The sequence below is a fragment of the Triticum aestivum genome, unplaced genomic scaffold, assembly GCF_018294505.1.
Source record: "Triticum aestivum cultivar Chinese Spring unplaced genomic scaffold, IWGSC CS RefSeq v2.1 scaffold43, whole genome shotgun sequence".
NCBI classification, from domain to species: domain Eukaryota; kingdom Viridiplantae; phylum Streptophyta; class Magnoliopsida; order Poales; family Poaceae; genus Triticum; species Triticum aestivum.
The window spans coordinates 35,932-52,698 of NW_025226156.1; the positions used below are offsets into that span (position 1 = coordinate 35,932).

At 41.8% G+C, this 16,767-nt stretch overlaps 1 protein-coding gene and 1 pseudogene across 1 annotated transcript; both read left to right on the forward strand.

The window, feature by feature from the left end:
- Positions 1–2,738: 2,738 nt before the first annotated feature.
- LOC123172498 (protein PXR1) lies at positions 2,739–3,936 on the forward strand. The gene has a single exon (XM_044589461.1). It carries the CDS (start codon positions 2,805–2,807, stop codon positions 3,843–3,845), a length of 1,041 nt encoding a protein of 346 aa, XP_044445396.1. The 5' UTR covers positions 2,739–2,804; the 3' UTR covers positions 3,846–3,936.
- Positions 3,937–5,777: 1,841 nt separating this feature from the next.
- On the forward strand, positions 5,778–7,741 carry LOC123172494 (nucleolar protein 58-like; annotated as a pseudogene).
- The last annotated feature ends 9,026 nt before the right edge of the window (positions 7,742–16,767 follow it).

Consider the following 16,767-nt stretch of genomic DNA (forward strand, 5'->3'; position numbering starts at 1 on the left):
GGTGGATGGATTTGGGGGAGGAGGGGAGGGGGTTTAGGGCTGGCGGATGGATGGATCCGATTGGATTGGATTTGGAAGGAGATTCCCTTAATGCGGGCGGGGCGGTTTGAGATGAGGAGGCGCCGACGGGAAAGAAAAAAAGGTTGGAGATTTGAGATTGGATGAGATCTCCTTCCCTTCTTCTCCGGGTCCGGTGGGGCGGCGGCGAGGGTTGGGTGGGGAGTGGGGAGTGGGGAGTGGGGAGAGGAGACGAGCAGGCAGCCTGCCTCCTTGCTATTCACTGAGTGGGTGAGTGGAGCGGTGGCATAGTTCTCCTGCACACCACGTGGAGATTCTCTCGCTCGCTCGCTCCAATCTTCTAGTACTACAATGGCGGGTTTGTGATGAACCGGTGCCTGAGGAGGAAGAGGTGACGACCGATGATATTGTCAGCTCTGGCCATGGTGTTGAGGCATTTGACAATGAAGTCTGGAAGAACAAAAAGATGGATAACATAGGTCAGACAAGGATCTAAAGAAGAAGAAGAACAATAGAGGAGAAGAAGAAGAAACAACATAAGCATAACAAGAGGAAGATGATGGACTTCCACCTAGTTAGCATCGATGAACTTTCCCCTATTCATCCATATGGCTCTTCATAATTTGTACTGCCATTTGTTAGTAGTTAGAATGAACTGTCATTTGTTTCCTAGCTAGAACTGAAGTTATGTTCAGATCATGTATAGTAAAGTTACCACTAGTGAGAAGTGATGACAAAATTTTATGCAGTCTGTAACCAAATAACGTGTGCTATGTGCACCTAGTCAACACACACAACAAAACGATGGGTCAATATTAGTTCCCTTGTGCGGAAAACCCTATTCGCCGCTCCCTGCGGCGAATTGTCGGGGTTTCGCACAGAGGCAAGTATGAGAGCGAGGAGACTTGGGCCGGCCCACTTACAGCTTTACACAGTGCGGCCAACGGTTTTGGAAACCTTCTAGAAGGTTCTTGGAACCGGGTTTTTTTCCTGTGCTATTTCCTTTCGTGTTTTCTCGGTTTTCATTCGTTTCTTATTTTTGTTTTTTCCTTTTTCCTTTTTGCTTCTATTTTTCTTTTCTTTTTATTTTACTTTCTTTACTTTTTTCGTTTTTCACAATAAGTTTAGAAATTTCAAGAAAATCACATTTTCCAAAATTTGTTCCAAATTTCACAAAATTTGCCTATTTTTCGTTTTTGTTCGGAAATAGAAAAATTGTTCAAAATTCAAAAAAATTAGAATTTCCAAAGTTGTTCACTTATTTTCAAAAAACATTGAAAAATTTGATTTCTTTTTATAATTTTAAAAATTGTTCAAAATTTGAGAAAAAAAAATATTTTCAAATTTTGTTCATAATTTCAAAAAATGTTCTGGAATTTCAAAAACTGTTCGCATTTTAAAATTTTGTTCATGAATTCAAAAAGAATTCATATTTAAAGTTCACAAAATAAGAAAATGTTTCGGAATTTCAATAATTGTTCTTGTTTTCGAATTTGTTCATGTTTTTAATTTTTTTCACAAATTCTCAGTATGTTTGCGGTATTTAAGAAAATGTTCGCACTTTACAAAAAAATGTTTGTAATTGCATAAAATTGCTCGTGTTTTCAATTCTTGTTCACAATTTTTCATAAAAATGTACATGGTTTCAACAATTTGTTCGCAATTTTAAAAAATGTTACAATGTTTCAAATTTTGTTCACATTTCCCCAAAAGCATGCCAATATGTATTTTGTTTACAATTTCAAAAAAAGTGTTCATGTTTTAACTTTTTGTCCAGAATTAAAAAAATGTTCTTGTTTCCAATTTTTGTTCCAAATTTGAAATCTGTTGATAATCCGGTAATTTCAGAAAATGTTTGCATTTTTCGTTTTTTTTTATAAAAATCGGAATTACAAAATGGTTTCACTGTTTAAAGAGTTTGGAATATCAAAAGAATTACGGCATTTCAAATCTCGACGACTGCTATGTGTTCTTGTTGCGTTTTGCGCCTCTATCACTAGTGGTTGACGTGTGGTGTATTGGTTTTCCGCTCGAGGTTTGAACCTGCGTAGTGCGAGGTCGTAGGATTGAATCTTGCTTCTATCAGTTTTTTTTTGTTCGCGCGACAGGAAATAACAAGTGGCGTGTAGGTGGGCGGCCCAGGCGGAGGACTCCCCGCGCGAAACCCCGCCATTCTGCCTCGTGCAGCCAACCCTAGATGTGGGCAACCAAACTATTTGCAGATATTGGGTTTGGGGGTGTTTTACCTCAGCCAGACACAAGCACAAGCAATGTAGGAAAAATGGGCGCAGACAACCAAACACCGTTCGCCTCAAGATGTGTTTTGCTCGAGTCTCACCCCCATCCATTTATTTTTCAGCATCTCTTTCTTCCTGCTGACAGGCAGGGCCCACACTGTCGATCCAAAAACCAAAGGTAGATTTTTATTTTATTTTTGCAGAAGTCCCTGGATGGACATGGATTCCCTTCCTTGTAAAAGCAGCAAAGGCACTACTGGAAAACTTGAGAGACAGGGCAGAGCCGGAGGGAGCAGAGAGAGATATTCCAAGTTTGTGTAAGTGTATGTAGGGGTGAGTGCACGCAGCATCTGATTCCATTTCCATGCCGCCGATCATCTTCGATCCTCTGCTAGCTTCGCCTTCCCCCTCTCGATTGAGACCGCCTTTCTCCACTATAAATAGCAATCCCACCGCCGTCGCCGTGTAGTCAACCAGCAGCCAAACACATTGCCATCGCCGGCCGGTGTCTTCAGCTTGCTCCCAGTCCCAGTACGTACGTTCAAAGCCATGGCGGACGGCGACCAGAACCAGCAGCCACCGCGCTACTGGTTCCCCTACTGGAGCGGGCCGCCGCCCCCGGTGCGCCCGCAGATGTCGCGCCGCCTCTCCCCGCCCGCAGCGCCGTCCTCGCCAGCACTGCCGTCCTCGCCGCGCCGCCCTTCGCCCTCCCACCCCCGCCAACCCACTCCTCCTCGTGCGGCTCAGAGCCAGGCGTCCTCCCGCCCGTCCCCGTCCCGGGCCTCGCCGCTCGCGCCCATCCGAGAGCCGCCCAGCAGCAACTCCAACGCCGGTGCTACTGCCAGGCCGCCTCCAAAGCCCAAGCACAAGGACGTGGACGTCGTCCCGCAGCCGGAGAAAGCCGCCGTGCACCCGACTGCCGCGGCGGCTGAGACCAAGCACGGCAAGGCCGCCCAACACCACCACAAGGAGAAGGAGGCCGACAAGGAGAAGGAGGACGAGCACAAGAGCAAGGACAAGAAGAACCACGCCGGTGAGGACAGCAAGCACAAGGATAAAGAGAAGAAGCACCATGCCGACGCCGGCGATGAGGACAGCAAGCACAAGGAGAAGGAGAAGGAGAAAGACAAGGAGAAGAAGCACCATGCCGACGGCGGCGAGGAGGGCAAGCACAAGGGGAAGGAGCACGGGAAGCTGCACGGCGAGCTCAAGGCCGACATGGTGCGCAGGGCCACCGGCTCCGGGCACGGGCACCCGGGGGCGAGCGCGATCACGCTGGCGGGGGAGAACAAGGGCGCGTCCATGAAGGTGGGCGGCAAGAGCAAGGACGGCTCATGGAAGGAGCACCAGGGCGGGCACCGGCTGGACGGGAAGCCGGTGGACGGCGAGAAGAAGCAGGGGATGATGAGGGCGCTGATCAACAGCAACGTGCAGGTGATCAACAACTCGCTGCTGCTGCACAGCTCCTGCAGCGGCGGCGACCCAGGCGTGCACCTCAACCTCTCCGCCAAGTCCTCCGCCAGGAAAGACAAGCAGAAGCACGCCGCCGGAGCCGACAAGAGCGACAAAGCTGCTGCTGCAAAGAAATGAGCGCCGTCGCCGACTCGCCGGCCACTGGAAACGGCGGTAGATACTCAGTCGAGGATGTAACTATATGCAAATAAATAAGAGCAATCCTACACGCACGGGCTAACAACGGGGGTGCCTTAACACTAATTAACCTCTCCCCACTGATTTTCTCTTTCTAACCCCAATCAAACTATGCCAGCCCGTAAACCCTGTAAAATTCTGCCCGTGTGCATCGCCGGAAAATTTATTATCCTCGGCCTGAAAGCTCTCCTAAAAATACTCTTTTTTTTAGAAAATCCTAAAAATACTCAATCCGATGATGTGTCATGTACTAACATGAAACGGGCCTCTTATTTGGTGCCGGCCGACCAATGAATATACGCTTCATTGCTGGCCCAAACTCCACAAGAAACTGCTTCAAAAAAAAAACTCCACAAGAAACTTGTGAACTTTGTGGAGTTATCTAGAGTGTATGAAATTAGCAAATAACATGATAGATGTTTCTAAATCTACAAGACTTATATTTTTTAGGTGTAATGGTTAAAAGCAGAATTCGAGAGTGTATGAAGCATCAACGATTCTTTTTGTCTTTGAACCCCCGCACATGTCACAGTTGTGCTCCTTCCTTGGTCTCGCACTTGCTATGAAATCATAGTATTTAGAATTCAAAAGCCTTATCTGTTTGACTCTTATAGTAGTTCTTAGAGCAACAACAAAAAACTAGTGTAACGCGTCTAAACCTTGCAATGTCGCCTTAGTTAAAAAAATCCTTAGTAGATTCCGATGGTTAACAGCGGGCGGTTTTGAAGGAAGTAATGTTAATAACAAGCGTATGTAGAGTCTCGAAACAAAAATTTATCTCCCACATCGTTACCGGGAGTGGCTATATGTGCATTAGTAACACCAAAAGTGTTTGCGGTACCCTTACATGTTCCCTCTATGGATGTAATTGTTGTTGTGCTCCTTCCTTAGTCTTGTAACTTGTATCAAATCATAGTAGTTAGACTTCAAAGGTGCCTGGGTTAGATCTTTGTTTGTTCGACTTTCATATTAGTTCTCATCACGACAACAATAACAACAAGAAGAAATTAGTGTAACACATCTGAACCTTGCAATGCCGTCTTAGTTGAAAACCCCTTGGTAAATTCCGGTGGTTAACAACGGACGACTAAAGGGACTAATGTTAACAACCAGCATATGCTCACGCTTTAGTCCTTGAAACAAAAATGTATGTCCAACATTGTTAATGGAGCGACTGCATGCATCAGTGACACCTAGGGATGTAAATGGCACGGACAATTTCCGTTTAGAATCCACATATGCATCTGTTTTTAGGGATATGGTATGCACTTGCACGAATCCACCGAGTATGGATGCAGATACAAATTTTGGTCAACCCAATATTCGGTGGATATGTTATCGATAATATCTGACGTATGTGGATTATGAGGGTCTTTTTGCAGATGACCCGAGGTTATCAAATAAGGTTATTCGATAAATTTAACCCTTGACAATCCAAAAATACCAGATTAGCCCACTAATTAAAATAATCGTATATAAACTGTTCTAGAGGATTGACGTGAGTTATGACTTTAAACGCTTGGCCACTCTCTAGTGTTTTGCAGTTGGATAAAAAAATTGTGATCATATTATTTGCATAGTAGAGAAAATATCACTCTCATTGCACATATGACCCGATACTTTTGTCTGTTATTTTTATTTTTATTTTTTAGAAACAAGTTTTTTAGTTTTTGTAAATTTGCAAGGGTTTTTTAGTTGGCCCAATGCCATGCATACCATAGTATTCTGTGGGTTGCGGCCCAAAAGCCCACCCGGCTGCCTAAAATAAACCAAACCCTAGGAGAGGAGAGAGCCCCCTTCCTTTGTCTCCACTGAAGCAACCAAGCAGCCCCTTTGTCTCTCTCTGTGGCTGCCGGTGGCCGGCGGCGAGCGATGAGGGCGGTCATCGGCGCCATCGTCTCCTCCAAGCCGTGCTCGCTCCTCAAGGCCAAGGGCATCCTCGCTGGGTTCTACAAGAGCTCCGCCTCCAACCTCCCCTCCTCCGACGCAGGCACGTACGTCCTCACCGCGCTGAGCCCGTCGACGACCTCCGCGAAATCCGCCGCGACCTCCTCAGGGCCCATCACGAGGTCAAGGTGGAGATGAAGACTGTTGCGATCCCCTATACTTTGTGGATTATCACGTGGCGGAGATGAAGTAGGCGATGATGCGGAGTCTCTGGACACGTCGAGGTATCAAAGGGAGCATGGTGGCTGCGTTTATGGCGACTGCGCGACCATGGAAGCTTCGGCCATGGCAGAAGCAGGGAAGGGAGAGCGAGGGGGGGCAGTGAAGGGATTGCGTCCGTGAGGCAGGCATGCTGCTGGTGGTGTGGCGCGCGTGCGTGCGCCGTGTTTGGTCTTGCCTCTGCCTATAGGCAGAGGTTGAAGATGATCGGCACAAGTCAGCACAGTGCTGGGCCGACCAGTGGGCCGCTAGGTAGGCCTTCCCTCTCTCTGCTTTTCTATTTTTTTTATTTCTCTGTTTTGATTTATTTTTATTACTAAATCATTTTAGTAAATTCTGAGAAAAATAGTGGATGCAATATGGATTATTCCAGAGACCCTCTATAACTTTTAGAATTATTGGAGCTATAGAAATATTTATAGGATTTTTATAACTCTAATTAAAATATAATATGAGTTAACTCAAAGTCCATAAATGCCATGGAAAAATGTGCATCATCTTTGGTTAAGGTTTTAACCTCTTTCCCTATATTATGGACATTTTTTAAGGGCATTTTTGGTTCATTGAGAAATTTATTTTAGTTGAACCTAGTTTATTAATGTGATGCTAGGGTTTAGTGAATCCCCAATTAAAACTCGTTGGCATGCATACCGTAGTAGAGTATTTTGTGGGCTGCGGCCCAAAATCGCAGCCCCATCAATCCATCTAAAACCAACCGACCCAACCCTAGGAGAGGAGAGGAGAGGATACCCTCCAACCAAGAAGCGTGTGTGGAGAGCGGCTGCCGGCGGCGCGGCGGCGATGAGGGCGGTGACCGGCAGCATCGTGTCCTCGAAGAGCAAGCGGTGCTCGCTGTTGAAGGCCGAGTGCGTCCTGGAAAGCTTCGGCGAGCGCAACTCGTCGGGCCTCCCCTCCTCCGACGCCGCCACCTACCTCCGCACCACCGCCGACGCCGTCCGCGACCTCCGCTTCTACCTCATCGACCTCCGCAAGCGCCTCCAGCTCCAACAGGTGGACGTGGACGTGGAGGAGGACAGTGAGAGGAAGCGGAGGAACAAGCAAGAGAGGCGTGTCGTCAAGCAGGAGGAGGAGGACGCGGCGGTGGTGTCCAAAGTAGGGATCAGTTTGCTTCCCAGGAAGAAGAAGAAGGAGGAGGAGGAGGAGGAGAAAGACATCATCATCATCAAGCAGGAAGAAGAACAAGAGGAGCACAAGAAGAAGCGGAAGCATGCCGCACAAGAGTTGATCGAGGTGAAGAAAGAAGAAGAAGCTGATTTCGTCGACCCCGATTTGGGGAGCGACAAGAAGAAGCAGAAAAAGAAGAAGAGGAGCAGAGATGGCGCCGATGACAATGGCAACGCCGCCCAAGAAGCAGAGCATACCAAGAAGAAGCAGCGCAAGTAGTAATAATACTGTCTGGGAGGTTAGTTTAGGCCTTGGAACAAGAACCCATACTGCCTACTTGCAAATGTGTCATGAGGAGGATATTTTCAATGATTTAGAAGAACGGTGAGGTTGATTTAGCTGTCTGTCGCATTCTAGGCTTTATTATTCTAGTACAATTGAGTCTTTTAAAGACAGGCCACTCTGGTAGACTCTGTTTTTGTCTTGTGACACTTATCATTATGCAATGCCATTGTCTTGTCGCAATGAAATTACTGGCTTACTAACTTATCTGTCCATGCTTATGAGGATGTGTATGACCTTTTCCACTTATTGGAGCCTGTTAACAGGTGCCATAGATGAGATTTCTCACCTTCAGATTAGCATTTGGAATTATACTAGTATCTATTTGGTTTAACTCAAGTCCTTAGTGCAGCATTATCTTTTCACCTGCCCTCTAATCAAGCGTGTCATTTTGCAAACCAGCTGTGTGCAAAATAATGTGTCACGAATGATATAAATTCATAGGTTCATCCGTGCCTCAGTTCCCCGCCTTGAGATGCCTCAGTTCCATACTATTACTATGCTTAGTTGCTTACGCTACTGTTAGTGGCCTTATTCATCTGTGCTTATGATGTTTGTAGTGAAATCTACTTATTGGAGCCTGTTGGTCCTTCAAATTAGAATTTGAAATTACACTATTGATATATATTGTTACAATTTAAGTTATACAGAAACATTCAACCGAGTGCTTAATGCAGCATTATTTCCTCGCTACTTGTCTTTACACCTATCCACAGAGCAAGTGTGTCATTGTATGAAAAATAATGTACCATGACTGATATAAACTTCAGTAAGTTACAGTTTGGACCATGAGCCAGCTCTGAGCCTGAAAAACAAACACGAGCAGTCGCTGATTCGGTGCTGTCTCGCAGCTGATTCATTCTGTGTTTTGCCTCAATAGTCATACACTGATAACTTTTGTGCATGAGATGATTTTCCTTGCTGACAGCTGACACAGCTGTCTGAGTTAGTCAACATTTGCATTTTGTGTCCCATTATGTTGCTCGCGCCTTTGAAATCAAAACTTTGCATAAATATCAACTTTGCTGTTTTAAGAGAAAATTATATCGGGCAGAATTTAATTTGCTTTAGAGACTATTGTTGCAAGCATTTTCTGTCAGCCGTGTCCAGTCTCAGATGCTCGCTGGAGCCGTCGCCGTGCCTGGAGCCAAGGGAGCTGATGTGCCGAGGATCGGTGCCAAACGGAGGATGATCACCCTGTTGGACAGCAGTACAAGGCAGAACAATCATGGACCAGCAGCAGAGTCGGATCCAGGTACACCCAACAGCTCTCTTCTGTGACACCTGGTATGTATGCCATACTGCTTGGAGATGTGTCATGAGGAATTTTTTTGAAGATTGGTACAGTGAGGTTGATGTTTATTTTACAATCGAGGCTGTGGTCTTTTGACTCATAGCAGCTCTATTTTGTCTTTTGTGCCACCTGATCGTTATGACAAATTATGCTCACTCTGGTTCTGGTAGGCTCAACAGCTTGCTAAATGCAAACTTATTATGCCCACTCTACTGTTATGGCTTACTAATATCTGTGCCTGTGAGAACATGTAGGATCTCTGTAGTGAAGTTTATTACTGAAGCCTGCATTACTGTCCTGCAACTTGTGTGTACACCTGCCCTCCGGTCAAGTGTGTCATTGTATGAGAAAATAATGTACCACAAATGATATTGACTTTAGTAAGTTGCAGTCTGAACCATGAGGCAGCTCTGAGCCTGGAAAAGCAAAGACAAGTATTAATCTCTGATTCAGCGCCTGTCTTGCAGCTGATGTGTCCAATGTTCATTTTCTATTTTGCTGCAATAGTCACACACTGACAACTCTTGTGCGTGAAATGATTTTCCTCACTGACAGTCTGAGTTAGTCAAACTTCGCATTTTAGGCCCAATTATGGTACTCACATGTTCGATATCAAAAACTTTACATAAACATCACCTTCTCTGTTTTAGGACATAATTTAATTTGCTCAAGAGACTAGTGTTGCATATCTTTTCTGTCAGCATGGTCTTTTAAATAGCAGTAGTAAGGTGTAATCATCACTATTTTCTTTTAAGATGTCAAGAGTTGATAAACCATAGTCAGGCGCAAAGTTAGTGGTGGAATGCTTATTGAAAAGAGAGGTTCCACAGTCACCAAGGTTGAATAAGACCCAAAATTATTTTTTCAGATGATTTATAATTACAGTCGGAGAATTTTAGAAATCGCTCATGAAGATGTGAAATGTTGACTAATTTGATTTTTTAATGTATATAATATTCATGAAATTCAACAAAGAAGAAAAACAGAATGATAAAAGAGAAGGAAAAAAGAGGTAAAACCTGATAATAAGAAACTGATGAGAAGCCAGTAAACGAGCTAACAAACAGATAAATAAAAAGCGGAATAAGAAACTGAACCAGTCTGTGCGGGAGCTCGTGAGAGAGAGAAAACCTGCTGTACTGGGCCGACCCATGGGGAAACAACAGCGGGCGATTGGAACATACTGCTTGCTGCGGGCGATGTATAACATTTCCGTTAAAGGCTATTAGTACTAACACCTTTTTTTGTATCTACGAACTTTTTGGAATTTTTGAAAAAATGAATTTATGTGAACATCTCCAATTCATGAATGTTTTATAATTTTCGTTTCTTTTCATTTTTGTGAATATGTTTCTAATTTGTGAACTTTTTTCAAATTCATGAACGTTTTTCAAAATCATGACTTCTTTCAATTTTGTCAACATTTTTTGATTTTGTGAAATTCTCTCAAGTTGAAAAAATTATGCAAAGTGAAGTTTTCCAAAACCATGAATATTTTTCAAATGCTGATTCTTTTTAAAATCATTATTTTAAAAGTGAATGTTTAATGGTCTACAGTCAGCTGCCAATTCTCAACACTGTCAACACGAGCGAGCCAGCCAGCTGGTTGAGAAAACAAAATCAACATACAATAGTGATGAAGGTGAGCAGGCGAAGAAAGTATTTGTGGTCCTCGGCCAGGGTAAATCGGGTAGTGTTACCATGCAGAGCTGCATGCCCCAGTTAGTTCACCCAAAAGCTCAAATCGATGGGGAAAGATGAGCTATGCATTTATACGTTAATAGTTTCTAAAGGTGCCTATTAGGAGCACTCCTGAAATTTGAAGGTCATGTGTGCCAAATAGTCGATATTTCGCACATGAAAACGATCGAGGCAAGGTGAGATGGCTCGGTCCATTTAAGCTATATTCACGTTATTCAGACCACGGTATTACAATCCTTTAGAAGGTTCGCTTCGGTTTGGGAACCTTTTAATGGTCTAAAAGTTTCTGCTTTGGTTTATAATTTTTTTGTTACCTTTTTTGGTTATTTGTTTAATAGATTAAAAAATTCAATACTTTTTAAAACGTTCAGAAAAATCCAGATTCTATTTTTTTATTGAAAACATATGAAATTATTTGATTTTTTCAAAATGTTCTTAAATATGAAAAAGAAGTTTGAAGTTTCAAAAAATGTTCTGAAAACTGTAATAAATATTCATGTTTTTTAAAAGAAGTGCTCGTTTATTAAAAAAATGGTCACATTAAGAGAAACTTTCTCAATTTTTAAAAAATCTTCATGTTTTAAAAAAATCTTCTCAAATTTTCAAAATGTGTTTCTTTAAATGTTCACCTTTTTGGGTTAAAAAAAGGGAAAAAAATAGAAACCCTAAAAACCGCGCTGTGACTGTACCTCCCTGAGCTGATTTGCTACAATACCCATAGCTAAAGTGCACGATAAATGGGTCGGTCATGCTTGTGTTGAACAAATGAGAAATTTATTACGAGATTTAATTTGAAATTTACTAAAATATATATAAATATTCATGAAATTCAACAAAGGAAAAAATACAAACAGAAAGATAAAAGAGAAGGGAAAAAAGAGGGAAAACCAGATAATAATAAACTGATGAGAAGCAAGTAAACGAGCTAACAAACAGATAAATAAAAAGCGGAATAAGAAACTGATTGTCAGTTGGAGTGGAGCTCGTGAGAGAAAAAAACCCGCTCTACTGGGCCGACCCATGGGGAAACAACAGCGGGCGATCGGAACATACTGCTTGCTGCGGCCGACGTATACCAATTCCGTTAAAGGCTATTAGTACTAACACCTTTTTGTATCTACGAACTTTTTGGAATTTTCGGAAAAAATGATTTTTTGTGAACATTTGCAAATTCACGAATGTTTTATAATTCTTTTTTCATTTTTGTGAATATTTTTCTAATTTGCGAACTTTTTTTCAAAATCGTGACTTTTTTCAAATTCGTCAACATTTTTGATTTTGTGAAAATTCAGAAACTAATTGTCTACTTGACATTTTTTATTTAAATAAAAATGGTAATGTGGTCTTAATAACATGAAACATGGGATGGATTCATTATATGTCCTCTAGAAGCTTGGGTTAAGTTTTGAGAAAGTTATACAATAGTTTTGATATACGTTGCTTAGAAATCGAAGGATATCCGGGGAGGATCAAAGTTTCAAAGGGGAAGTGTTAGTTTGAAAGAGAGCTTATAGTTTTGTTCCACATTTGACTTTCAAATTTTTATACATTGTGTATAGACCATTTCAAGTTTCCTCAAAGGTTTTATGTTTTTAGAGATAGTTTACTAAATTTTGGAGAATTAAATATATTTATAATTAGTGGATTTTTGTGTTCTATTGCACACCACCAGTATTCTTATTAGTTGTGTTGGCGGTAGCATGCACATCACTAGTTATGCTTCAGTTCTTTAGCATATATTTGGGTATTTGAACTATTTTAGGACTTGGATGTGTTAGAACATACGTGATACAATGAATATGGAACATTAAATTATGATGCAAACATTTTACAATTCTTAGGTTTGTTTTACTATATTTATTCCATATATTACACAGATTTTTGTAAAAATTTGAAGTACTAGTACATTAAATTGATCAAAATTGGAAGAAAATATATTTAAGCTTTTTAGTCTAGTGTCATGGAAGAAAATGTTGAAATGTTCAAACATCTATATGAGAAAATTCAAACACTAATTTTGTATTTTATAGTTTTGAATATAAAGCAAATGTAAATGTGGCATGAAGATATGAAACTTTGCATGGGGTCATCATATGACCTCTAGATGATGCCTCTACATTTTGAGAAGGTTATCAGATTCATGCATCGCTTGATTGGTAAGGTTTCACCAAACAAAAAAAGAATGTGATGCTGATGCCAAAATGGTCAGGACTTGCTTGTTGAAAATGCCCCTGTAGAATCCATCCGTGCATGTGCCAGCAGCAAAAATTAATATATAGTTGCTGCATCCAAAAGTTACAAGCGGATCACATGTATGTATGTATGTATGTATGTATGAAGTTTGAGCTGCAAAACAAGGCAATGCAAGAGAAGAGAAGCAAGGGACTGCACCCATCAGTGTTAACACAAGCAGTTAGGCTTCAATACAAGCAGAGTAGGCAGCTCCTGTTTGTTTGAGCTCCTCTAGCTACCTGCATCAAGGAGGCCGGCAATGTCATCAAGGTCAGTCAGATTATCAGTTTGTTTGTTGGTTGAACCATGGCTGCAGATCAATCACTGAATCAGAGTTGCTGCCGTCTGAGTTCGGCTCGGACCCAGACTGTACGCTGGTAAAATCAGCCTTCGCCGTCTGATCGAGGCGGAGGGTATACCTCATACGTACATATTTATATATGAGGGGCGACCAAGCCAACTTCGACATCGAGCCGTCTTTTGGTGTTGAGGCCACCGAGCTGTACCCTGACGTGAAGTACACCACCGTCAACGAGTACCTGGACCGCCCGCCTCCTCTGACAGTTCTTGGCTGGATGGAATGTCAACCCTGACAAGATTTGATGGCCTCTCCAAATCAACAAAGCAACATATAAAAATCCAAAGGCTCGACACGAGCCTTTTGCGATCCAATCTGTGTTTCGCGTCTCGCGTGCGTGTGGTGTCTCGGCGAGTTGTGCGCCATCGGTCGATCCAGCCGGCGAATTGTATGTGAGAATCAATCCACCTGGGTGCTTGCCTGCTTGTTTCCATGACCTGTGCGTTGCCTTGGATCGATCATGACGTGTGCATCGTCGACCTCGTCGGCATCGGAAGGCTTGGCCAACAAGCAAGCAAGTGGGATGAATTTCTCCAACAAAGTTTTAAAAGGCAACAGCAAGCTGAGCAGACCTCATACACCCAAACTGGGTATCCAGATTTTGATCAGACAAGTGCACATTTTTATGTTGCTACTGATAATTGATTCAAACAAGACATATCCATATGCTACTGATAACTATTCTGCTCCAAGACGTTATGCTGCTGCTTATGGCAAGTTTCAGCATGACGATTTAGGAAGGACCTATGGGCGATATTTCGTCATTTGTCGAAATGTTGTCTTCATTGTCTCCTTGCCAAAAGAATATGGATCTGAAATAATCCAGTCTTTGCAAGACCCCTCTTGGAGTTGGAAAAAAGAAAGCATATAGAGAACCATGCTTGTGAGAACAGAGTTGATCAAGACCAGTCGTCCTCCAACAGAGAGCAACTTGCCTTTCCAACTGCTCAATCGTTTCTCTAAACGCTCCTCTACATATTTCCACTCCGCATTAGTGAGACGACGTTAATGAATCGGAATTCCCAAATATTTAATTGGGAATTGGCCTTGTGCACAACCAAACAGGTCAGCATAATCAGCTGCCGCCTCAATGGCTTCTCCAAAGCAGAACAATTCACTTTTATGGAAGTTGATTTTAAGGCCCGACATTTGCTCAAACGCCGAAAGCAAGAGTTTCCCTGGAGGTGCCATAATATGATGATACATTTAAGGATTATTGCCATGCTTCCTTATTTCCAAGTTAATAGTTCACATATATATTCCCTGGAGGTGCTCTACCCCACCCTCCTGGACCTCATCAACCTCTGCAGCACCGGCGCCCGCCAGCTAAGATGATAAGACAAGTGTGCTGCAGTGTTGGATTGTGTGTTGCGCGATGTTGTAAGCGCTAAGATAGATAGAGACACCGTGTTGCAGTGCTAGATTGTGTGCCGCGCGTTGGTGTAAGAGCGAAGATAGATTGACACCGTGCTGCAGTGTTGCAGTGCGCATTGTTATAGCATAACTTTGGCATGTATTCTAAGTTGTGGTTGTTATAGCCTCTTGAGCACAATCTTTTTCTTTTGCATGGATCGAAAAGCTGTGCGCATCAACCAACGAAGAGTTGGGGTTGCCCCTTCATAAAATAAATAAATACATGTGCATGATTGTCTCCTGCATTTGAATGTAACTTTCTTGGATAATTATTTCCGGTCTACCACCACAACACAGTTGATATTACAAGTCAAAATGCGTCTAAAAGACATAAAAAAGCCTTCTAATCATTTTTCCTGGTTTCATTAAAACACAAGAGATGATAGCAAAGGGAAGGTCAACATGATGTTCCTCGACAATGCCTCGAATGTGTTGGCGTTTTTTAATTGAGAAAATTAATTTATGTTGTTAATCCAATCAAAGAGAAGGTGTTGTCATACTCTGCAAAATTAGTCTATGTTGTTAATATATTATTATTATTATTATTATTATTATTATTATTATTATTATTATTATTATTATTATTATTATTATTATTATTATTATTATATCATGTGTTTGTTTATACATACTATCCTTAGATTTGCGCTAAACTTGGGAACTTTTTGAGCCAGCTAGAGTGCATAAAACTAGCAAACAAATTGATAGATGTTTCTAAATGTACACAAACTTGTATTTTCAGGTGTAACAAAAAGAGTATTCAAGAGTGTACGAAGGATAAAAAATTGTTCTGTCCTTGAACTCATGTGCATGTCACGGTTGTTGTGCTCTTTCCTTCTGCCGTACTTGCTATCAAATCGTAGTATTTAAAATTCTAACATTAAAGATTTGTTTAGGGTTTAATGGCGACGACCGCGGCTCCAGGGCGCTGGTCCATAAGGGCACGTGCACGAAGATTTTCAGATTGGCGTCGATAAGGTCAAGCCAGCTCCGGTAAGGGAGTAACGACATCGGCGCGTCAAATGCTCGTTCTGGCGGCACTAGTGGTTGTTCGGTGATCTTGGAATCTCAATGTAATTTTATTATGTTTGAGATGATTTATACTTTCGATGAATTTTCTGCAAAAAAAGATTTGTTTGTTTGACTTTTACAGTAGTTCTTGGAGCAGCAAAAAAGAAAACTAGTGCAACATGTCTAAACCCTGTAATGTCGCCCTACTTAAAAGGGAAATGTTTTTTTGTCCCTCAACTCTTTTGAAAGTACATAAATGGTTCCTTTGTTTGAAAACCAGTAAATATTAGTCCTTGAAGTTTAAAACCGGATAGGTTTAGTCTCTCATATCGTTTCAGGTGGTTTCATGGACATAGTTTTGACGAAAACCAGACACATCATACAGGTTTGAGCGGTCTTCAGCCCACAGGGAAATATTTCTCTTCCCTTTCATCTATCTACAGTGTGGACATTTTTTTTGCGGTTGTACAGTGTGGACATTTCATCGTGCACCTCCCGGGAACCATACATATGTTGGATTTGATTTCAGTGCCTCTGAAGTTTGGGGGTCCTGTGTGCGTCAAATAGTCCCTGTTTGGCATAGGGAAACGATCGAGGTAAGGTGTGATGGGTTGGCCTATCTAAGATATCCGCGTTATACAGATCCTGGTTTTGCGAACCTTCTAGAAGGTTCTGGTTCTGTCTTTTATTGTTTTGGGAACCTTCTAAGTGTCTAAAGGATTATGGTCAGCTTTTGTATTATTTTTCACTTACCAATTTTTTGGCTATTTATTTTTCGTTTTTTCATAAATTTTGAAAAATTCAATTTTTGCAAACTTTCAGAATATAATTTTTTTGGATTTTCTAAAATAATGTTTGAAAGCATAAAAATTGTTTGCATTTTTTCTGAAATTTGAAAACATGTTCGCGGTTTTAAGAAGTGTTCTCGATTTTGTACAAATCACGCTTTTCCAAAATATATTCTCGTTTTCTAAAAGATCATATTTTTAAAGAAATTTCCTTTTTTTAAAAAAATCTTCATGATTGTCAAAATATCTTCTTAAATTTTCAAAATATTATCATATTTTTTAAAATTCACTTTTAAATATTAATTTTCCATGTTTTCTAGAAAAAGGGAAAAAATAGAAAAACCTGAAAAGACCGAGTTGTGACTGTATCCCCCAAGCCGAGTTGCTACAATACACATCGCTCAGGTGCGTGATAAATGGGCTGACCCAGTT

Bases quoted from the DNA above. Each gene is read 5' to 3' on its own strand.
- LOC123172498 (XM_044589461.1), top strand. From the start codon at position 2,805: ATGGCGGACGGCGACCAGAACCAGCAGCCACCGCGCTACTGGTTCCCC.